Source organism: Melitaea cinxia, chromosome 12, assembly GCF_905220565.1.
Source record: "Melitaea cinxia chromosome 12, ilMelCinx1.1, whole genome shotgun sequence".
In the NCBI taxonomy this organism is placed as follows: domain Eukaryota; kingdom Metazoa; phylum Arthropoda; class Insecta; order Lepidoptera; family Nymphalidae; genus Melitaea; species Melitaea cinxia.
In genome coordinates this window covers 13,787,309-13,811,956 of record NC_059405.1, presented here as the reverse complement: position 1 = coordinate 13,811,956, position 24,648 = coordinate 13,787,309, and the positions used below count along the sequence as shown (strand labels likewise).

General features: G+C 34.4%; 1 protein-coding gene across 1 annotated transcript; it reads right to left on the bottom strand.

Moving 5' to 3' along the window:
* Positions 1–765: 765 nt before the first annotated feature.
* Positions 766–1,786, bottom strand: LOC123658750. Its single transcript, XM_045594091.1, has 2 exons — positions 1,721–1,786; positions 766–1,281 (listed from the first exon to the last, which is right to left on the bottom strand). Exons 1-2 carry the CDS (start codon positions 1,764–1,766, stop codon positions 920–922), a joined length of 408 nt encoding a protein of 135 aa, XP_045450047.1. The 5' UTR covers positions 1,767–1,786; the 3' UTR covers positions 766–919.
* Positions 1,787–24,648: the final 22,862 nt, after the last annotated feature.

Below are 24,648 nucleotides of genomic sequence, written 5' to 3'. Positions count from 1 at the left end.
AAATAAACGTATATATAATTAATAGATTTCCAGTGAAATCTAATCCGATTAAAGCAATTACTAAATTCTGAAAATTAATTATTATTCCTTTAGTTACTTAATATTATTATTATTTTTTCCGCCTTATATCGTCGAATATATTTTTTTTAATTCCCGCTACTGATTGCTATTTGATTTCTACAAATATTTCTTTTCGCTTTGGATGTCTGTCCTTATATCCCCCGCCTCTCCACCGTGCCTCGGGGAGCACGTTAAGCCGTCGGTCCCGATTGTTTATCATAAATACCTGATTAGCGATCGTTACTCATAGTAGGGAGCATATCCGCCAACTCGCAGTAGAGCAGCGTGGTGGAATATGCTCCAATCCTTTTCCTGCATGGAGAAGGTGGCCTATGCCCAGCAGTGGGATATTACAGGCTGAATGCGCATGTACGCGTTTTAATTTTACTATAACGTTTATATGAAGTAAGTTTTGATATTAACCAATTTTTATATACTAGATGCCACCGTATTTAATTATTCCGTATTCGAAGGCCAATATTTTAGTATAGTATAAGTATTATACCTAACAGAGTTTTTTTATAATAGTACAATTATTCAACCACGGTGAATTTCGATATTCCACATTTACGTAATATTACCATTAAAAAGTTTCAACTATAATATTCGTCTATGTCAAGTAATAATTACTAAATTAAAAAAAAAAAAAAAAAAAAAAAAAAAAAAACTAAAAAAGACTTGTAGATAGTTGTAAAAAAAAACAAATTTTAAATTCTGAAATAAATGTATTCAAACTTTATCATTATCAACTTACAATATTTTCAATACCTTTATAATATAATCTCTTATATTAACCAGGTTAGATAGACCTTTTCAAAAAATTCTTACCGAATTTTTAGAAAAAAAAAATTCGCAGAATTTATGTTCTTTCACTGATAACTAAGTTATTTCTTTGCCTTGTAACAGAGACGCTATTGTCTTCTGAGTGTAGAACAGTGGACACTAACTCATAAGTACCACTGTAACTTGTAGGGATATTATTTCTAAATCCAACAGCACAGTTCTGGAATTCTGGTATAAGTGCTTTCAAGAAATATACATTCTGTGAAGGAATTGCGCTTGTAGGGTAAACTTCATACATAACTCCATTTGGAAAGATAATGTGGCAAGACCTCAAAGTGTCGATCCAAAGTTTAGGGATAGCAATAGAAGGTGCATAAAACTCGTTTCTCGTATAGGCTATATTCCTATCCGCTAGCCTGATCTCTGTCAGACAAAGACCTGAAAATACAAGAACAACACATATTTACAAATATCCCTTATTAATAAAAATATATCTAAATAAGACAATAAGTTATAATTATGTTGCAATATGGATATTTCTAGAATAAATAATAGAATACTTATTAAAAAAAATGTATCATATGTTAGAATAAGAACCGGTCGGTGGACTCACGTCTCTGTTGGAGACATTAAGTTAGTCTGACTTAAACAATGATGTTGCTGAGTAACGCCTACCTTGATTTAAAAAAAATAGCATGTTAAATAAATTAAATAAAAAAGGACATGGATTCAAAAGCCCGTGGATGTGTATTACTTATATATTTAAAAAAAAAATGGATTATGCCGTTATGCATTGCTTAAAAAAATAAAATTAACAATATCATTATCATAATTAACTTCAATTTTAAAATAGGATATTTAAAAAATTAAAACTTACCTTCGTAAGAGAAGAGCACGAAAATCAGAAACAGCTTTCTAATCATGTTGCTTTTAATTGAATAAAGAATAAATAAGAAGAAAATATATTTATTGTCAATTATTTATCAGTTAATTTGTATTTATATATATTTGATAACACTTATCTTGATATAGATAAAGAAATATTCGATAACTTTCGCGATAAATTAAACATACAAAGTGTGGGTGATACCAAAAATATTGATAATACAATTAAATATACTGATTTTTGTGATTATTATGAAAAATAAACTAGGTATGTGAATCTTTCTGCTGCTATATAAATAAATAAAAAAACTACCATAGACTAAAAAAAGTGTAATAAATGTCTACAGTATCAAATTTTCCTTTAAATATGAAATATTTTAAAGAAGATTCGATATTTAATATTTAAAGATAAGCAAAGAGTTGCACGTAGAATACCACACGTGATTTCATAATATAGATATTTTTATTGATTGATTTTTTCAGCCGGTAAAATTCCACTACTGGGCATAGCCCTATACCTCCAAGTAGGGGAAGGCCCGGAATAATCTACCACGCTGATTCACAACAGATCGGCGGTTGCAGAATACTGATAATATTAGTTCTGCCAGAAATTTAAATAGTCATGGAATAGGTTTAATTTTTAATTATATACACATTTCATAACTTTAAGTAAATTATATTTTTCTTGATATTCTGCAAAACTATTTAATACTTTTTATATACAGCGGAGGTTGAGTTTTTACTTCTCCTATAATCTAATAGTTTAAACTAACTTAATTAATTGAAATATGAAAAAAAAAAACCTGATTAAAATATCACACAGAATACATATTTATATTAAGAAAGAAATTAAAATAAAGGTTTTAAATTTTTGTCAGTTTCGACATTCACTTTTCAAAGGCAACTTGACATATTATATGAATGAGGACGCAGGTGGACTGGATGTTACTACTCCTTTGCCAAGTTTGAATCACAAGTATGCACCTGCTCTGCCAACTATGTGAAATAGTAAAGAACTAAACAAACGCGAACATCTCTAAAAGTGAAGTAGTTTGGAAAACTGCCTTTGAACACTTGTTTAGAAGACTCCGAAGTATGTAGTATTTTATAAATTGCCACATATATGTACTCACCACAAAAGTAGTCTGAGTAGTAGATAAACAACCTGTTTTGTATTTTGTTTTTGTGGAATTAGATAATCAGCCGGGTAAGGTTATGTTATATTAACCACAAAAAAAAAAATTATGAAGTATTTGAAATGATGACATTTTTTTTTTCATTTTTTATGATTTAATTACTCAAAAAAGTGAGACAATATTAAATTTCAAAAATTTCATCAACTTGTATCGCTATTAAGAATATAATACAGTGTACCGTATAAAATATATATTTATGTATGTCGAGGACGGCCTTATTGTAACTATCATCGGACATCATGTAGGCGAATAGTGGGATAATTGAACAAAGAAACTACGTCATCAATACCATCTTCTTCGTTTGAATGATTTTCACAAATTACTTCTCAATCGTGCGACGCTTCGATGTCTTGTCCTCTTGACCGCTTAGGACGCAGCCAGTTCTTTGACCGCTGCGCTAACGCGTCGTCAATAGAATATAATTATGTTTATAAAACTACGTTAGCAAAAAGAAACCTAAATAAAAGTAAGCGAGCGATAAAGTCGATAGGTCCATAATATTTAATTGCGTCAGTTTAATGTAGTGTTGTTGATATATGGCGAACGTTATTTGATTGCCTGTAATGTGTTTCTGTCAGTGTGAGTGTGTGTGTCATTGACTATTTGTAATTAGTAGACAGACACAGTTTGAATAGTAGACAGTTTGAAAAGTATCCAAATACGTTTAGATAAGTGATTAAAATAATAAATTTGGCAGATAGTGTTATTGAAATACAATTGTACCTTAAGAAAATATTGAATTAGTATTTTAGCAATGGCTTGACAATTTTTTTGTCTTTCGTATCTTTAAAATCTTGGTGTCAGGTAATAATAATAATAAATATTTAAGTAAGAGATGAATTAATGCAACACTTGTAGGCTTTCAAATATTCCAGAAATATTTCAGATAATTAACACGTTCAAAAACGTAATGTACAAGATAAGGCGGTTAGAACAATACCTAACATGTTTTTTACATGCTAAATTAAAAACTAAGACATTTCGTCAATATGTAGTTTTTGTTCACATATATTTTAGTTTTCGAAACTTATGCATTAATAGATAAAAGGCAGTCCTTTAGAAATATGTGGAAGTGTAAGCTATTGGACATGCAAATTTACTCGCGGTTTCGCTTTGATTATAACACTAGTGATATGATAATCAGGCTCGTCAGTGGCCATTGTACTCTAGGACCTATTATTAGCTTCATTACAAATAATACGTTGTTTTAAAGCAGCATTGCTTTTGTTTCTGTATTTTACGTATTAAAATAGTTTACAAAATTACAACAATTTATTTTCGTTTAACAAAGTTATATAAGAAACCTTTTTATTTTGAAACATTATTTTATTTTATGTAAAATTTTGGGTGCTTTATATTGACACTGGTTAAGATTCAGAACGTCTTAAAATATTAAAAAAAAAAAATCTTCATGGATATATAAGACAGATTCCAAATTCAAATGTAATAATTTGTTTATTTTTAATTGTAATAGTATGTATGGCCAGACTATGTACTTAATGTCGTATGTAGAGGAGGTGTCGGGCGTGCAGCGAGTGGTTCGACTGGAGACGGTGCTGGGCGCGTGGGGATAAATATATTTTTAGGAACCAGATGTGGAATCGAAATAAAAAATACAATAGCAATTACTTACAAGCTTTTATACTTATATAGAAAGTCTAAACAAAATAGGTTACAAAAATAAAATAGTGCTAACGTTTAAATAATTTTAACGAGTACTACTCAATTACAAAAATAGGCAGATTAACTCTCCAAACGGACAAGGGTTTCCCTTATACTACACCTAACACGTACACAGTTCACGAAATTTGTCTTAAACTGAAGCGCGCACAGCGCACGCGCGTCGTCCCTTCCACGATGACCTTTCCTTACTTTTTTTTTTTTTTTTTTATACTAAGATAGGCTTGCATTTGACCACTATTTCACCTGATGATAAGTGAAAATGCGGTCTAAGATGGAGCACGCTTACCTAGAAGTAACCTATTCACTCGCGACTTAAAGATCCCCAGGTTATAATTTTCTGGAAACACAGACGCTGGTAGAGAGTTCCATTCTTTGGCTGTACGGATCAAGAATGTACTAGCGAATCGCTTAGTGCGTATAAGGGGAATGTCAAACATATAAGGGTGGCGTAACGCAGAGCGTCTGGTTGTACGATGATGGAAGGGGGCAGGGGGAATCAGGTTATGGAGTTCCTGCGCACACTCTCCGAAGTGTATCCGATAAAATACCGACAGGCTGGCCACCCTCCGTCGATGATGCAAGCTTTGCAGCTTTGCAGCGACCAGTGCATCATCACCGATGAGCCTCCTGGCTCGTCTGTCAATCGACTCGAGAAGCTCCAGCTGGTACTTGGCTGAGCCATCCCAAAGATGAGAGCAGTACTCCATGCATGATCGAACTTGCGCTTGATATAAATTTAGAAGCTGTTCCGGAGTGAAGTACTGTCTCACCTTCGAGAGGACGCCCAGTTTTCTGGCAGCTGTTTGGGCCTTTGTCTCTATGTATGAGCCGAAATTGAGGGTGGATGACAAAGTAACGCCAAGAAGCTCTAGGCGGCCGGTTATGGGCACGGGTACACCTCGGAAAGAGGGAGTCAGTTGGAAAGGACTCCGCTTTGCCGAAAAAAGACACGCCTGGGTCTTAGAGGCGTTGAACTTGACCAGGTTTGCGTCACCCCAATCGGAGACAGCTTTAAGGGACAAGTTCAGACGCTGAATCATAGCTTCCCTCAGCGATTGGATCTCAGACCCACTCGCTCGTGCGTTGGACACGTAACGCTCGACAACGATGCTGTCATCTGCATACCCAAAGGTTCCGGGCTTGAGCAGGTCATTGATGTGCTGCAAGAATAGCGTTGCCGAGAGTACAGACCCCTGAGGAACCCTGGCATTGATGGCCAAACGATCGGAATCGCAACCGTCTATAACTACGCGGATCGATCGATCCCTCAGGAAGTCAGATATCCAAACACAGAGAGAAGCGGGTAGGCCGTATGAAGGAAGTTTGCTAATAAGGCCGTCATGCCAGACCCTGTCAAATGCCTTCGAAATATCGAGCGAGACCGCAATAGCTTCCCCGTGTTTCTCGATAGCCTCACTCCAAATGTGAGTGGCATACGCCAGAAGATCACCCGTGGACCGACTACGGCGAAAACCAAACTGTCGGTCGCTAAGGAGATCGTTCTTCTCAAGGTATGCCAGGAGCCGGTTATTCAATATACGTTCCATACTCTTACAGAGTATGGACGTTATGGAAATAGGTCTGTAATTGACAGGGTCAGCTCGACTGCCCTTTTTGGGCACAGGCTGCACGTTAGCTTGCTTCCAGGCTTTCGGCACTTGTCCTGTCGCTAGAGAGAGACGAAACAGACGTGTCAGGATTGGAGACAACTCAGGCGCACAAGTTTTGAGTACTATGGCAGGTATTCCGTCAGGACCACTAGCTTTATTTACGTCCAGATTGCGCAAGGTTTTAAGGACCTCTTTTTGACTTTTTGAGGTGTGGCGCTGCCTAAGTCAAGATGCGAGGATTCCGCAAAGAGATTTGCAAACAAGTTTGCCCTCTCCTCAGCGGTGTGGGCTAGTGATCCATCGGGTTTTATCAGTGGAGGTAGTGAGGGGCGACAGAAGTTCGATTCGACCGATTTGGCCAGGGACCAAAAGGCTTTACTACCAGGTGGGTATGACGCAAGTCTAGTCCCAATTCTGCCAATGTGGTCAAATCGAGCCTTCCGCAGAGCCTTCTTGCAGGACTTAGCGGCTCTGTTATAGGCTTTCTTCCTCTGACCCACGTCTGTTGTCTTGCGGTTACGAGCGTCGACCCAGGCCAAGTAAGCAGTGTTCTTTTCTGCTTCAGCACGAGAACAGTCAGAATTAAACCAGGGTCGAGCTGCCACGAATGCTGATGCGTCAGTGAATGGTATGTAATACTCCATTCCCTGACGCAGAACATCAGCCACAGCACTCGCACAAGATGAGGGATCATCGGAGGAGAAGCAAATCTGTCGCCATGGGTACGATGCAAAGAAAGAACGCATCTCATCCCAGTTTGCTGACTTGTATCGCCATATTCTACGGGTGCCTTTGGGCAGGGTAAGGGCGGTGAATGGACGGATATGGACTTCACCAGACAGTGGTCGGAGCTGCCTAAAGGCGATGAGACCGAAACCGAATAGCGGTCAGGATCTGTTGTCAGGAAAAGGTCCAAACAGTTGGCAGTATGCGAGTCAACATCGGGTACCCTAGTTGCTTCCCGGACCAGCTGGGTGAGATTGAGCGCTAAAGCGAGATTGCGAATCTCTCTACCAGCGTGGTCAGTGTGCTGGTATGGGAATAGCCACTCTTGGTGGTGGGCGTTAAAGTCCCCCAGCATTACCAAGCTCGCCGTTTGACTAGGACTAGAAATAATCGAATGGATGACAGTTCATTTAGTTTCAATTACTACATGTGTCATTAAGGTTATACTCCCACTAGGCAAAGTTGGAAAACCTGCATGATTAAAATAAATTATAAAACGCATACATTTACTAATACGTAGTGGATCAACATAGACGCTTAATCATTTATACTTCATACGAGATATTTTCCTAGCAGTAAGACATTTTTTTTAAATTATATTTCACAACATCCACGGGCTCTTAGTTGCTCATGCCATTTGTACTACATAAATATTAGTTTTATTATTTTAGCCATGCCTTTTGCAATAATTATCCATCAGACCAGCATTAGTTGTCTATAATGGCTATGATGATCCAATAGTAAGACATTAACACTATTATTAATTCTATCTTCACCTTTTGTCTCACCCAAATCTCAACGGCAGAATGCTCAAAGGTGCATATCAATGAGCCAAAATGTCAAAAGTGACTGTGTGCATAGTGAGTTAGTAAACTTCATTAAACATTGTTAAGTGCGCTCTGAGCCTGCCACTTCGGAACTCTGTGACAGGACCCCGCTGCGGAACTATTATTAACTCCGTTAGGAAATTGGTGCTGATTAATAAACTAAGAGGCTTGTTTGTTAGATACGTGTGGACATTTGTTTGCTTTATATTATCAGATGATATTATAAATTGAGTGAAAATGTGGAAAATTTGGGTTACACTTTAGCCGACATTTCATGAGAATATGATTTGGATAGTAATGCTATTTAAGAAATTCTTTACTTTTATTGATGTAATAATTAATGCAGTTGAAGTAATGCAATCTCTGGTTGTAAATTTTAAAAGGTAATACTAAATTATAATAAAAAACCTTTTTGTTTTTTATAGCTGTTTATTGAGATTTTTAAATGCTCACTTAAAAAAATGTACATAAGCCTAGGTAAATTTACCCATACTTTTTTTAGCAGTCGATTGCGATAGGCAGATGTGAATTTCTAGGTAGACTCACTCTTTCATATATTACACTACACAATCAAATTGACTTTGACTTCGTGTATATTTTTTTTTTATTAACTATATAGTATCTTGTTCCAATTTTCAATTGTCAATAAAACACTTTTTCCATTTACTGAGGTTCAAACACATTTTTTTATTTTTTTTAAAGAAATGCAAAATAAAATGTAATTATTAAACCTTATACGGAAAAAAATTACATCATTAGAAATTGACTTTAATGTTTTATATCAATATCTTTTATAAAATAATTACTATTTATAAATTGCTTTATGTAAAAATAATAAAATATTGATAATTACGTCTCACGTTTGCGTGATTTTCAATGTTTTCATCCGATAATAATTTTAAAAGCTTATCCAATTACTAGATGTCGCGCAACGGCTGGCTGGTCGCGTATTTCCAAACCATTCGACCGCGGTAACTCCGCAATAATCAAATAAAAGACCTGCATGGGTAGTTGCTTCTGGTCGAAAAATTAATAATTAATATTATTTTGTTCTTTTAAGTACGAAATTAAATCACATTTAATTTAAACTAATTATGATGATAATTTTTAATAAAAAACGTACTTGACGTAGAATAGTTATTTTTTAAAGTGATGAATAAGTTGCTTTAATGATTTAGTTTATTAGAAATACTATATAATAATAATAATAACATAATAACTATTAATCTTAATTTCAGACCAAGGTCCATATTGAGTTAGTAAAACAAACAAAACATGATGAAAAAATCAATAAATGAAAATTAAATCAAAAATCAAAAAAAATACTCAATGTCTCTCATTAGGATTAATTCTTAGTCAGTACCTACACAAAATACATCACAAGCTAGGCACTTATCTAGACACTTACATGTGTGCCTGTTGCAACTAATGCAAATTTATTATTTTTTTTTATCTTAATTAAACTTATGTTACTTTTGTGTTAGTGTACAAAAAGTGTAAATAAGTAAATAAATAAATAAATAGATGGTAAACAAAAAAAAATTGTCATGAATGAAACGAACCTGCAACTAGCGTAATAGCAACCACATTGCGCTAACTCTCGTCAAAGCAAATCAAAGAGAATTAAATTAATAAAACCTATCCTATTCTATATGAATATATAGACATAGACAAGGTTTCCTGTATGTATAATGTATACTCATATTATAAAGGTGAAAAAATTATTTGTTTGTTTGTTAAGGCTCGTTCATTTCAGGAAGTATTGGTACGAATTGAAAAAGTATTTTTGTGTCGGATACCCCATTTAACGAGGAAGACTATTTTTTACTCAAATGAACACGTCTAAAACCGTGGGACACAACTAGTAATTTTATATTTCTAAGAATTTATTTGAAATACGAACGAATATCGAAATAAATAAAGAATAAAAAGGAATATTTCTTTAAACTGTAAACTAATATTAAAACGAATTACGTCTAGTAATTAAGTGTATTTTGTAAAATTATGATAATTAGCAGTAGATTCACGATTCGTCTGAATACATTTTGCATGTATTCTAACTTAAGTACACGTTCAAGAGCAAACCATACAGTTGTGAATAATTGGCCGCGTGATTCGTGAATGTTTTGATTTGGATACAAAATTATTCTAACTAAATATGACGAAAAATAAATAGTATTATCAACGAGTACAAAGATTATTATTTTAAAACTAAGGTATCTTAAAATAGTATCCCAAACATTTAATAACGGGGCCTACTAGTACATGTATGAAAATACTAATAAGGGGGTACTCAACAATATATATAAACATATAAGTACTACTTTTAAGGCAATATATTATTTTATTTTTATTTATTTATGTATATTTTGCTAGCTGCTCCAGCCACGCGTTGCTGTGGCTCAGTAATTATAATAGATTTAATAAAAAAAAATACTAATTATTTTGATATACGGCGCCATCTGCGGGAAATCGCTGCAACTCGTTTATGCCCAACCGTCATCTATTAATATTTTATAGAACTAACCGATAAATATACAACAAATATTGAGATAAAAACTACCCTATCTCCCAAGTTTGACCAAATTACGGATGCTTGCAAAATTTGATAAAATTTTTATTAATACGTCTTCTTATCGTTTAACCTAAGCTAATTTGACTTTGGAAAATAAAAATGTTTATAATAAAAAATAGAAAAGAAAAACTATTGTAATTTCAGTACAAAATAAACACTTGATTTAAAGATCGTAATGTAGTGTGTTTAACCAAGCACAGCCTGTGACGCCACAGTCCAATGAACGCTTGATCCCAGACTGCTCTACCGCAAAAACAATTATAATTCAATTAAATGTTAATAACAGCGTATTAAGTGAAACGTGAAATAACGAACTTTTTTGTAACTATTATAACATTACCATAGTATAATTGTAACGATTCATAGAATTTCCAATGTATTTTTTTTTTTTTTAATATATTATAAGTTTCTACTGAATGTGCCTCGTAATTTTACAAGATTATGTCTCGATCGATATAATTATATGAATTTCTAATATATTAAATTGATTTGACATTATTATTCCTTTTCACATACCTACATGAAAAAAATTGAAGAAATGGTTTAAGTAGTTATGCATGAATAAAAATTAACGAGAATATAAACATCCATCCCTCCATATGTGTGCATATTTGTTCATCTACATAGACTAGAAACTTGAATACTCTCCATATGAGAAAAAAATCAAACACCATACGTTCGAAATTCAAAATATCAAGATGGCGAAAATTAGTTCGCATTATTACTTATTCCAGGCGACGTCTTTGTTGTGACATATTAAATTAAACGACGAAGTCTTCGAAACAGAAATCTTAGTAATTCGAGACTCGTGCAAACTCTCCGTTCGTTATAACGCGTCACGTAAAACAATTCCCAGCCCCTTATCCGAACCTGTGCCTGGAATACAATAACACTCAGTACAACATACAGACTAATTAAAATATAGAGGATTTTTAGAGAGTAATCAGCTTGTTTACTTGTGAAGTATTATGAAGTGGCTCATCACTAATTAGTGCGAAATAGAGCCGGTATTTCACCTGTCTGAGTATGTGCTCATACAAGAAATATAACTTAGAATTGATTTTAATGTAATTTTTAAAACGTTTTTATTAGTCTTACTATTTTAATATGCTCGTATATATAATAAATAAATAGACGCTTCACATTCAACGGCCCCCATAAGGTTTTTTGCCTATGTTGGGGGTTCGAAAACACACACAATAGCAGCACAAGCACATACGCCCAGACCACGAGAAACATCTATAGCCAATACAAATGTCTGTAGTAACCGCCAGTGCAACAGCCAGTGCTGTGATCAGTTAGACATAATATTGCTATTTAACTGAGGTAGGGCACAGTAAGAGTAGACCAACTGAGGTAGTGCCTTGACCTTACAGAAGATCATAGCTAAATAAAACTGTTTTCAAGCAGTTTTGTGTTCCTGTTGGTGAGTAGGGTGACCAGAGTTTCTGGGAAGATTTGGGGATGGGTCGGCAACGCGCTTGTGATGCGTCTGCCCGAGTAGAAATGTTTTCGTGTTCCTTAGAAGGACCGGACCGGGTATGCCTTATCAGGACTGGATAAGCTATGTAACGTAGAACATTTGTCTGGACCTGATCAAGATGAGATGAGATTTTCTGATCGGGTCCAGATCAGGAAATCTCATCTCATCCTGATCAGCCGGTTTGGTCCGGCACTTTTAAAAAACACGAATGTATATTCTTGAAAAAATTGTTAAATAAAAAAAAGCGAATTGATATTATAAATATGTTACTTAACATAATTATTATGATATTTATTTCCGTTTATTTTTTCCAATGTATTATTTATTTATGTTTTTACTTTAAATATTAATTATTTTTATTTATTTTTATATTATTAATTAATTATTATTATCAATTAAATTATATTTATTAACTTCTAATAATTAACTACTAATTAACTACTTCCTTCTACTTACGACTGCTCCACTGTGTAGAAATGGACTCCCTGCTAGACTATCCTGATAACTGTATATATACTAAGTGCGCTTAAAAACATTGATAGCGCGATTCAGGCTCAGTTCGCGTATTTTTTTTCAGGCTATCTGTTCTGGACCGAACCGGGTCCTAATCTAGTATGCCTTACCATACTTGATTATATTTTACATCAGGCTATCCTGATCTGGACCGGACCGGGTCCTGATCCAGTATGCCTTACCATACTTGATTATATTTTACATCAGGCTGTCCTTATCTGGACCGTACCGGGTCCTGATCCAGTATGCCTTACCATACTTGATTATATTTTACATCAGGCTATCGTTGTCTGGACCAGACCTGGTCCCGATAGAGCTTGCCGGATCTGGTTGAGTCTGACCTTTTTTCTAGTCTGGTGGTTTTACAGACGTAATCGCTTACTATCAGGTGAACCGTACACTTTTTTGCCGATCTAGTTGTATGTATATAGAGCACAGCACGATAAAGGTTTATTAATTATTCACTGATATTTCTAATTCATACAGCTGTCTGTCTAGTAAGGTAGTTATATATGAAGAAAGGGGGGGGAGGTAGTGTAGACTGGGACCTAACCAAGACATACCATACCCGAGACAGCTGCACCTTAATCCGTGTCAATGCAGTCAAGCTGCGATGGTGAATGCTACTGGATTGAAGTATCGTAAATATGTATGCTTGCTTGCTCACTTCAGTTTATCGCAGCCTGCTGGAGAGCTGCCCAAGTTCACGCCAAATTTCCCAATTCTCTACAGTCCTCATCCAGCTCCGTCGGTCCAGCAGCCCAGAGCGCGTCCCATACTGCGTTTGCTAACATGCAGTCTCCACAATAGGAGAGGACGAGCCTCTTATGTGAATTGAAAAAATTTTAACTTAAGAGTATGAACAAAATATTTAATACATGATTTCTTAAATACATTTATTATATAATTAGTGTTTTTTCCAAGGATCATTAGTGTTTAAAAAGTATTAAAGATTTCTACAAAAGTTTTATTTATAAGTCAATAGCAGTAAATATATTATTTTTAAATATTTTCAATTCGTACGGAGAATTTGTGAATAGATAAAACTGTTTTTGATTTGATTTTAATTATAAAAAAAAAAACAAGTGAATCACTAAAATGTATGTAATCGCATAACTTTCGAACGACTGCGCTAAATTAGTAAACCATCTTTTTTGTATACTTTACAGCCGGAACAAGTTATCTATTAAGAAAATTAAAAAAAAAAAACGATATACTAACGAAAAAAAATTTGCTGTTTCAAAGTTAGTTGTATTACAAAACTGTATCAGCAATTGAATTGAATAAAAGAAATTATATCGTCCACTCAGTTCTCTTTCTTACTTTGATGTTTAAAACTTTCTTTCGTATTATCTTCGTACCTTTGTTAATTTAGTGTAGTTGTAAGTTGTGTACCACTAGATGGCGCGAGGCGTCACTTATATCACTCTATGATTTATATCAAACTGTGTATATGTATTAGTGAAACCAAAAAGTAAAGATGAGGTGAACAATCCATGCTAGTCGTTTCATTCCTCCTATTTCTACCACTAGAGGGAACCAGGTTATGAAAACGCTATGGTTGTTCTGTGTTCATTTTGATCCTTACGGCTCAAATTAACAAAGTTATACACGTATTATTTTATTATTTTAGTTAGTTTAGTTTAAAAGCAAAACGTATATTGTTTTGTTATAGGAAATAATTGTATCTTACTGTCTTATTCATTAATAACAATAAAGTTTAGTGAACTTACTTAACTATTATTATAAATAGTGATAGTAAGGCCGGATTCTCTATTATAAAATTAAAATCATACTGTGATGCATGTCGCTGAGCTATCAAAATTATATCCAGTTAAAATAATACGAAGTTTCTTTCAAGATGTTGACTACTCTGTAGCTGTGTAAGCCGAACCACTTTCTTCATTGACTCCCACTCCTTTGAATAGGAGGTAAAAGGGCCAGGAAATGGCACTTGACAGACTGACGACGAAGATCATTTGACAAATATTGTGTTCCTGATATTGCTAGACAAATTTGCGAAGCTCTTTATTTGTTTAATTATAAAACTGATATTTAAAAATAAAATAAATTTTTAATACCATATCTGTTAAAGGAAATGCGATAGTAAATTTTGCTTACTAAAGCTATTAATAATAAAGGAAGTTAAACTTAAATAGCTACATCATCATAAACTTAATCATTTGCTGTAGTTACTTTTCAACGTCTAAATAACATTTTTTAAATATTTTAAATAATAAATAAAATACGCATGTAAGCATATTTCAGTTTCCAGAAAGAATAATATCCAACACAACACAATACTGCTTGAAAACAGTATTATTTTGCTGTGATCTTCTGTAAGGTTGAGGTACTACCCCAGTTGGGCTGCTCCATATTTTGAGCAGGTTAATCCTGCTGTGCTACCTCAGTTAAAGTCAGTTATTTTAAATAATAAATAAAATACGCATGTAAGCATATATTACTCTCCAGAAAGAATAATATCTAAAAAAAAACAAATGCAAAATGAAAAAATGTTACTATACGATCATGTTTTCGTGGAAATTTTCACTGCAATTTCAATCTGAAGTTGGCTTAATTCGACCATAAATATAATTTAAAGCGAAACATAAGCGTTGCAATTGTATTTTTATTGAAAAGAAGTAAACAAAAAATGTTAACAGAACGTCGTAAATACGCGACAGCGTGGAGTTAATGGTTGAAACTTAGGCAATTTGTTTTAAAAAAACCACCCAACAATTTCAATACATGGAGTTTTTACCGAGGAAGTGAAATAGGGCGTATTGATCCATTTATACTTCTATACATACAAACTCTCGTGAAGCCTATTCTCTTTGTGCATTAAATGGTTTTTCATAATATGTAAGAGTATTTATGCTGCTGAGGACAAAACAATACTGTTCCTCAGTTTGTCTGTTTACCTCTTTGTAAAGCATTATTACTGACTTGGTTTTGCTAAAATTTAGCTTTATTACAGTTTGTGTAAATATTTTTAGTTTACAATTTTTTTTAATGATATTTTTTTTTTAAAAGCAACCCTCGATTTCTCTAGGATCCCATGATCAAATCCTGGTTTCCTTATCATGGTACTAAACTAAGGAATCTCCTTTCCAACAAAAAAAATGTCAAAATCGGTACAGCCAGTAAAAAGTTATGTGGTATAATACAACGTAGGTCGACGAAAAAAGCGTCAAGTAAAAACACATTATTAGATATAACTCTAAAAGAGGTTGTTAGATCTCAAATAAATTTAAATGAGACCAATTGACACACACCACCTTTCGATTATAAAAAATTGTCGAAATCGTTCCACCCGGTCGAAAGTTCTGATGTAACATACATAAAAAAAACAGTCGAATTGAGAACCTCCTCCTTTTTTGGAAGCCGGTTAAAAACTAATAAAATATTGATAATTACGTCTCACGTTTGCGTGATTTTCAATGTTATCATCCGATAATAATTTTAAAAGCTTATCTAATTACGAGATGTCGCGCAACGGCTGGCTGGTCGCGTATTTCCAAACCATTCGACCGCGGTAACTCCGCAATAATCAAATAAAAGACCTGCATGGGTAGTTGCAAAAAAAATACAACACAAAAAAACACTAAAAAAATGAATTGAGAACCTCCTCCTTTTTCGGAAGTCGGTTAAAAATATTCAATTGAATACAATTTAATAGGGATAACTCAAAAAGTACTCAGAAGATCTCAATTTTTAAATGGGACCACACGACAAGTCCCAGCTTTCGAATAAAAAAAGCAATCCTCAAAATTGGTACACTCAGTTTAAAGTTATGATGTAACACAAAAAGTAGTTTAATTGAGAATCTCCTCCTTTTAAGTTGGGTAAAAATGGTATATTCGTAATTAAAGGGACTTTCTTGCCGAATCTTCTCTGCAGAATCTACATTCCGAATCGGTGGCAGCTTTTCTTTTACGAAAATAAGAATCATTTTTAAAGTTTTAATTTGTAAAATGACAATTCGAATGAGCTCAATATGAGGCCCATTGAATAAGGTTGATTTTGATTTTGATTTTTGACCATTTTTGTAAATACGAGGTATAAAAGCTTGAAAAATAATTTTCAAAAATAAATTTGAAGCCTTTGGTTTGAAACTTAATTTTAGCAAATGCGAACTTTTTATAAATAACTGCGACTTAAATTTAAGTGACGTAAGACAAAAATTTAATATTTTGGCTCCAAATATTAAAATACTTAACAGTGATTCCCTTTACCTTTTAGGTTCTACATTTTTTGATGAATCTATTTCTGAATGTATTAATAATTCAATCACCAAATTTCAAAATTTTGTTGACCGTCTCCTTGAAATTAGTCCACATTATGCACTTTGCATCTTAAAATACTGTCTTTTCGTCCTAAAATTTACATATTCGCTCCGTTGCTGCTCCTTTTTGAATCACCCAGATCTTTTAACACAAGTAGACGACTTAATCAAAATTAGATTAAAATCGATTCTTAATGTGGAAATGAACGAGCAATCTTGGAGCCAAGAATCCCTACCTATCCGTTATGGTGGTTAGGGATTCGCAAAATTTCCAGTATCGCTTTACCAGCCTACCTATCTTCTGTCCATAGTTCAGCAAATCTCATAAGTAAAATTTTAAGGGCATCCCCTTCAAACTTTGAGATTGCTGGTTTGGAAGAAGCTAGAAACGCTTTCTTAATTGCATGCCCAGGTCAAAATTTTACAGTTTCTCCAAATTCACAGAGGAGCTGGAACGACATAAACTGCAAATTGACTTATGACATTCTTTTAAGCTGTAGTACAGGCTCGGCGCGTGCTAGGCTTTTGTCCGTGGGTGCGCATAAGGCTGGCTACTGGCTTCATGCGTACTCTTCGTCAAATACAGGAACATTTCTTGAGCCTGACACGCTCCGAATGCAACCTGTCTACGCCTTGGGGTTCCGGTCTGCGCTCCTCACAAATATCCCTGTGGCAATGACGTCGACAAGCTCAACGTGCCAAGTCTACTTGAGCTGACTGGTATTGCAAGAGACGATGGCAAGAGACCGGACGATATGAATTTGATTCCATGGAAGATGGGCCGGGTGCTGGTATGGGATGCAACCTGTTCAGAGACGCTAGCCCCTTCCCATCTACATGGAACCAACACAGAGCTGGTGTGGCTTGTGAAGCGGCTGAAAAAACTAAAGCATACAAATACAGGGGTCTAGGCTCCGAATATGATTTTGTCCCATTCGGTGTCGAGACCCTTGGTCCGTCGGGTCCTAGCGCTATAAGACTTTTTAAGGAAATAGCAAACAGGGTTATTCGACGTCACAGGAGACCGAAGAGCTGGCAGCTACTTCGGACAAAGAATTAGTCTAAGGTTTTTTAGTTTAATGTAATTTATCTTATTATAACTACGATTTTTTTTATAGTGTATGCTAGCTGCTATTTTTTAGTATATGCTATTATATACATATTTATATCTTTTAATCTGCAATTTTGTTTCCCAAATATAAAGAAAGTTTGTTTTGATTGAAATAAAAGAAAATGAAAGCAATCGCGTATAATTTTTACTCTATGAGTTCAAAATAAAAACGACATTTTTTTTAATAACTCTTTTTTTCGGGTGTAGCAAGGCTGGCAAGAATAAGTACTGTAATAAATATAAAAATTCCGTTTGCATGAACACTAATAAGATTATTTTGTCGTTAAAATTTTTATCGAGACTGTTTATAGGCAATAAAATGATGGTATAGCTGATTAAAGCGATTACCATAAATTTAACCATACTGGAATTGCAAATAAAACCATAAGAGCACTCAATCCAATAATAAGACTGATCATCTTTTCAAAATTGAAAAAAGTTTTTGTTTTTTTTTTATATATAACTAGGTCGGCAAACAAGCATACGGCTCACCTGATGGTAAGCGATTACCGTAGCTTATAGATGTCTGTAACCCCAGAAGTATCGCAAGTGCGTTGCCGACTCATCCCCAATTCTTCCCAGGAGCTCTGATTATCTTACAAACTAACAGGAACTAATAGGGCTGCTTCATATTTTGAGCAGGAAATTTCCTTCTGTACCCTACCTCAGTTAAATGTAATGTTTCAATTCTTGTTTCATTGTGGCTATATGCTTTAATAATATTCTAGACTGGGTCAAAAAAAATGCTGAATAAATAAATAAATAAATAATAAATAAATATCTACACAATACACACACGGTCGTCTGTTCCTAAAGTAAGCAACTTAATGCTTGTGTTATAGCAGGTAACAGCCGACTGGTATATAGCTACATATTTTTTTTTCGATACACATACTTATAAATAATACATATATAAATATATAAATAAATATTTATATTACACCCAGACTCGGGGTGGGAATCGAACCCACAACCCTCGGAGCAGAAAGCAGGGTCACTACAAACTGCGCCAACGGGCTAGTCTTAAATAAATTCTACTATTCTTAAATAAATTTTACTATTAATATTTTCAAGACTTTATTTGTACCAATCGGTATTTAATGATCTCCCGTTTTTTACCCTTAGCTGTGGCATTCGTATAGGATAAGCCGAAGCTTTCAGGTACCCTATTAAAAAGGGATTAGTAACACCCGTGCAATTGCCGAAAATTCCTTTTGCAATCCGTTGAAAGTCATAGTACGATTGACAAGTATGTTCAATCCTCTGCATTTATTACATGTATGTATAATTTCATGGTGAAGAACTTACTCAGGATTTATAAAAATAATTATGTCAATGTGGCTGCACTTAAAATGGCTTTCGTTACATGGTAATTTGACGCTACTTTTATTGACATTGCTATAGCAAGAAATGTCATGCTCAAAAGCTGGAGCTACTGGGTATCTTAAAGAAGATGACAGCTAAAGCTCTCAAGTATTATTTTGTTCCTATGGTAAGTAAGATGGCCAGAGCTCCTGAGAAACGACTAAGGTAAAGTCGAAAACGCGCTGGCAATTCTTCTAGTGTTGCTAGCGACCATAGACTAAGATAAACGCTTATCACGAGGTGGACCATACGGTTGTTTGCCCCCTAGTAATACTAAAATCATCTCATCCTGCCTGGATGGGCAGTTGGTACGCATAGAAATCACTCGTAATTACTAAGTAGTGCTAGTATACTTATAAAAATTGTTATAAATTTTACTAATCCTGTTAGGAGTGTCACTGCCTCATCACTGAACCTCAGAAAATAAGTATAACAGTTCGGTTCCGGCTGCTGTCTTGTAGCTATTGCAGCTGTTAGGAGTCAAATTATTCGCTGCATAAACGTGTTGCCAAAGTACATATAGCTCGTCTCTTGAATCGGAGGTATTCTTTGTCCTAAAGTGCGATGTTTCGATTTAGTTAGTTTTATTATCTCGATTCAAATGACTTCATCTATCATTTATGGTTTTATAATAAAAATAATTAATCTAGTTAATGTATGTAATGTATTTTTTTAATCCTGATTGTATAATTGCTTCGCATAGCTTGACTTTCAACTTCATATTTTTACAATTATAATTATATCAAATTATTATATAAACGGAACTTCCCGGAAATCAAAAATATTTCTGAACAAAGAAATATTTAATTCATCATCATCATCACTTCAGCCTATGGCAGTCCACTGCTGGTCATAGGTCTCCCCAAGTTCGCGCCAGACATGCCAGTTTTCTGCAATCCTTATCTAGCCTACACCGGCAATCTTACGTAGATCGTCGGTCCAACGGGCCGGAAGACGTCCCACACTGCGTTTGCCAAGACCCGGTCTCCACTCGAGGACCCGTCTACTCCAACGGCCGTCGGTCCTGCGACACAGATGACCAGCCCACTGCCACTTCAACTTGCTAATTCTGTGGGCTATTTCGGTTACTTTCGTTCTCTCGCAGATAGTCTCATTTCTAATCCTATCTTTGAGAGAAAAGCATAGCCCATATTAACTAATATTTAATTCCTGTATAATTAAATTACATGTTAATGACTTTGGGGAGGATCAACGATACAAAACATAAGCAACGATTAAGGCAAGCAAGCCGTATACATATATATTCTAATTTATGTTATGAAAATTAACGAGGCTCAGTCGTTATAAGCATCAGAACAACAACAAAGCTCTAAACACATAACTTCAAACATCGAACTATGAAACATACGAAATTAAATTGTGAACGATTCACTTATAAAATTGTTAATACTTTCATCTTTACAAGGCACTCTACTGATTGACAAAATACGCTTCATAAAAATTTATCCATATACATTAACCTTAATATTTTGAAGATCTTTATCTAACGATTCATTTAATCGGTAAATCGGAAAGCATCGATTGAATCAGTCAGGCGTAATTTTAATTTATTGGTTGTAGCTTAAAACCAGACCAATCAAATTAAATATCTTCTTGATTTTTATTATGAAACAAATCCCAATCCTTTAATTGATCTTCTAAGAATTGTTTTGAATAATATTTTACTAAGATTTGAAATTACGTAATTAGTAAATATTTTATAATAATTATTTAATTTTAGGAGCTTTTTAGTTATAACATGTAGTTAAAGTGAGATCAATTAACTTCTATTTTTATGTTCAATCAGTACTTAATATCTGAAATATGTATCCCTTCTTTGGTTCCCGCAGCTGCTTAATTTGATCTTAAATTATAACATTAACTAATGCTTTAATAGTAACGACTTTTAGATATGAAAACTTCTAAAGGTCAAAGAACTTTTTTTATATAAAACTAGGTCGACAAACAATCCTACGGCTCACCTGATGAGAAAAGATTGCCGTAGCTCATATACACTTGCAACATCAGAAGCATCTTAAACGCGTTGCCGAACCTACTCCCAATTCCCTCAGGAGCTCTGGTCACCTTACCCACCACAGGAATACAACACTGCTTGAGAGTAGTGTTATTTAGATGTGATCTTCTGTAACGACGCCGCGTTGGCGCAGCGGTCACAGCCATGGATTGTACCCGTTGTGCTGGCGGTTGCGGGTTCGATCCCCGCACATGACAAACATTTGTATTGGCCATACAGGTGTTTGCCGTGGTCTGGGTGTTTGTGCAGTCCTTGTGGGTCTCCCCACCGTGCCTCGGAGAGCACGTTAAGCCGTCGGTCCCTGTTGTTATCATATACACCTGATAGCGATCGTTACTCATAGTAGGAAATATATCCGCCAACCCGCATTGGAGCAGCGTGGTGGATTAAGCTCTGATCCTTCTCCTACATGGGGAAAGAGGCCTATGCCCAACAGTGGGATATTACAGTCTGAAGCGCGCTTCTGTAACGTCGAGGTACTTAACCAGTCGGGCTGCTCCAGATTTTGAGCAGGATGTTTCCTACTGTTGCGTAGGGCACATTAAATTCAAAAGCTTAATTAAACCTACCAAAGTTACTTAATTTGATCTATACAAAACACAATAAATGCTCACAAATAGCGAAAATATCAAACACAATGTAAACTTCACTCAGTTTTCAGACATAAGGTATATTTAATAGTACGTTTGGGTCTATGTATACATAGTGGCCGCACCTTAAATTACTCATTTGAATATATCTCTATATTACCCCTAAGTAGGTAGGGTCTAGTGGAAGAGTACTTTATGAAATATATTACGTTAGAAGCTTATAAGTTGTGAAAAGAGAATTTAATTAAATTATCGTACCTAGCTAGTTAACGCATGAATTCACGCCATTTTTGACGCGATCTTGTGGAGGCCTATGTCCAGCAGTGGACTGCGAGGCTGAAATGATGACCCAGTTAATGCAACTATTTCGTTGATACAGTTCACTCACAACCGATTTAAATATCGATTACCGTCCCGAATCTGGGTGATATGTACGTATTTATTTATATTTATAAAAAAATTATGTAGCTTTATCAGTAGACTGTAACCTATAACAATAGCTACACGTACATATATAGTATACATATTTAATATTTATTATCATATTGCTCTTGCAATTTAGAATCATCGTTTTATTTTGATCGTCTGATAATATTGATAACAAAGAGTCATATAAAAACGCCTATAAATTTCGTGAAAACTAACTAATAAAAAATAAAAATATCTACTTCAAAAATATTAAAAACACATTTCACATAGTTAGAGATTACATGAAATAAATGAAGAAAATGTGAAACTTGGTATATGATTTTATTAAAGTTACATTACAGTAATTTAATCTTGTTATCTCCAATGTTTGAAAAGAACAAGAATTACCAACAAAAAAGACGATGATTCGTTATTACCCGACTGCCAAGGAAGGGTTATGTTTTTCGCGCGTATCTTGTATGTATGTATGTATATTTGTATGTAATATTCTTTACTACCTCATATTTCCAGAACCACTGAACGGATTTACATAATTGAGATATCGTTAGGTTTGTCTTAGCTGCCCAAGTGTTCTTAGATAGGTGACATTAAAAAAAAAATCAAACATGGCGGCTGCGCGAAGCCATTGTAGTTCAGTAGATAATATGCAGTCGGAGGCATGAAATTGAAGGATAAGTCAAATCATTCTCTCTTTGTGCATGTCTCCGACTGCATGTTATGTACGACGTTGCATAAAGTTTCGAAGGACTACCGTATTCATATATTTTAAATTTACAGGACAAAATGTTTGATATTGTTTCTATTTATTTCGCTGACTTTGTGTGCATATTGAATTTTTATCTTGTTCCAGCTTTTTCAGTTGATTTTCTTTTAGTTGTTCTTCATGCAGGCGGGTTTTTTATTTTTTATTTTAATTATTATTTTATTTTCGTTACTAATTAACTAGACAAATTGCGAGCCAAAACTATTACAAGCGTTTTTTGTTTAGGTATCTCCTTTTTAACTGACTTCAAAAAAGAAGGAGGTTTCTCAATTCGACCGTATATAAAATATATGTATTTTTTTATGTGTGTTCGCAGATTAATTCGTCATTTGAGAACCGATTTTGATGATTCTTATTTTGTTCGAATGGAGATATATAACCAGGATCTGATGATGGCATTCCAGAAAAATGCCATCGAGGGGAATCTTCGAAAATCGCAGTGGCGCCTAGTGCGTTTATTATTTTTTTCGTCTACTTACGCTATTTTACTTGTCGATGAAATTGAAGTCGATTTTTTCGTTTGCTAGCAAACACAATTATGGAATCATTTTTATATAAAGATTTCATGACGCGTTAACGCAGCGCTCACAGTACTGACAGTCGCTTGTGGTCGCGGGTACGATGCCCGTTTACAACAGACATTTGTAACAGCCATATGGTTTGTCGTGGTCTGGGCGCTTGTACTTGTATATTGTGTGTGTTTTCGGACAACTAACACAGAAGTAAATCTTAGTGAGGGCCGTTGAATGTAAGGCGTTTATTTAAATTTATTTAAAGAAGTAAGCCATAAAATTTGGAAGGTATATAAATAATAATATAAATTAGACATATCTACTTCTTGTGAGTTCGAGTATGAAATAATTAAAATTATTTTGATAAAAATTTATCTTCTTCCATGAGCACAACTTATGAAAGTATAAATAAATAAATATCTGCACAATACACACACGGTCGTCTGTTCCTAAAGTAAGCAACTTAATGCTTGTGTTATAAGTAACAGCCGACTGGTATAGCTATATTACTCATGAAAGTATATTTTAATGAAAATTAAAGTTTTTAGCTGATGTTCTGACTTAAATTAGCTTAACATACCTAAAGATTCGTTTTGTGAAGATATAGCTCCCTTCAACGTGAACTGTGAGGGTATGTCTACTTTGAAATTAACACTTCAACATTATTGCTTTAAATCAGCGTTCTTAGATGAATCAAAAATCCGTGTGTTTTACAACCAGTCATACATCAACAGTGCCGTTGGAATCCCAGAAGTTAGCGAGACAACGAGCTACGGCGGCGCCGGGTTTGATTAATTACGATCTGTTTCATGGCTCTAATCAGGTTAAGTAGTGTTTTTGCATAGGTCAGAGTGTTTGGTTCAGATGTGGATAGGACGTGGCAGATGCGGTGTGCCGTTTTACGTTTACGTTTACCTTTTGAAATTAATTCGTTTAAGGTATTATTACCGCGTGTGATAATAAAAATTTACGTAGATATTTTATATTAAAAAATACATTTTTGGTTAGTTTTGAAGTATTTTATTTGTTTACAATTGATTACAAACAATGTGTCTTAAGACGTATTAATCCGAGTTCTCGGTGTTTTTGTTTTAGAAACCCTATTATTGCGAATAATTAATGGCCATGAAAACGATAAAACCGTCCTGTACCACTGTGTAATTAATATTTATTTTTATTTATTTATATAAATCTGATTTCTGTACTGCTCTTATGCT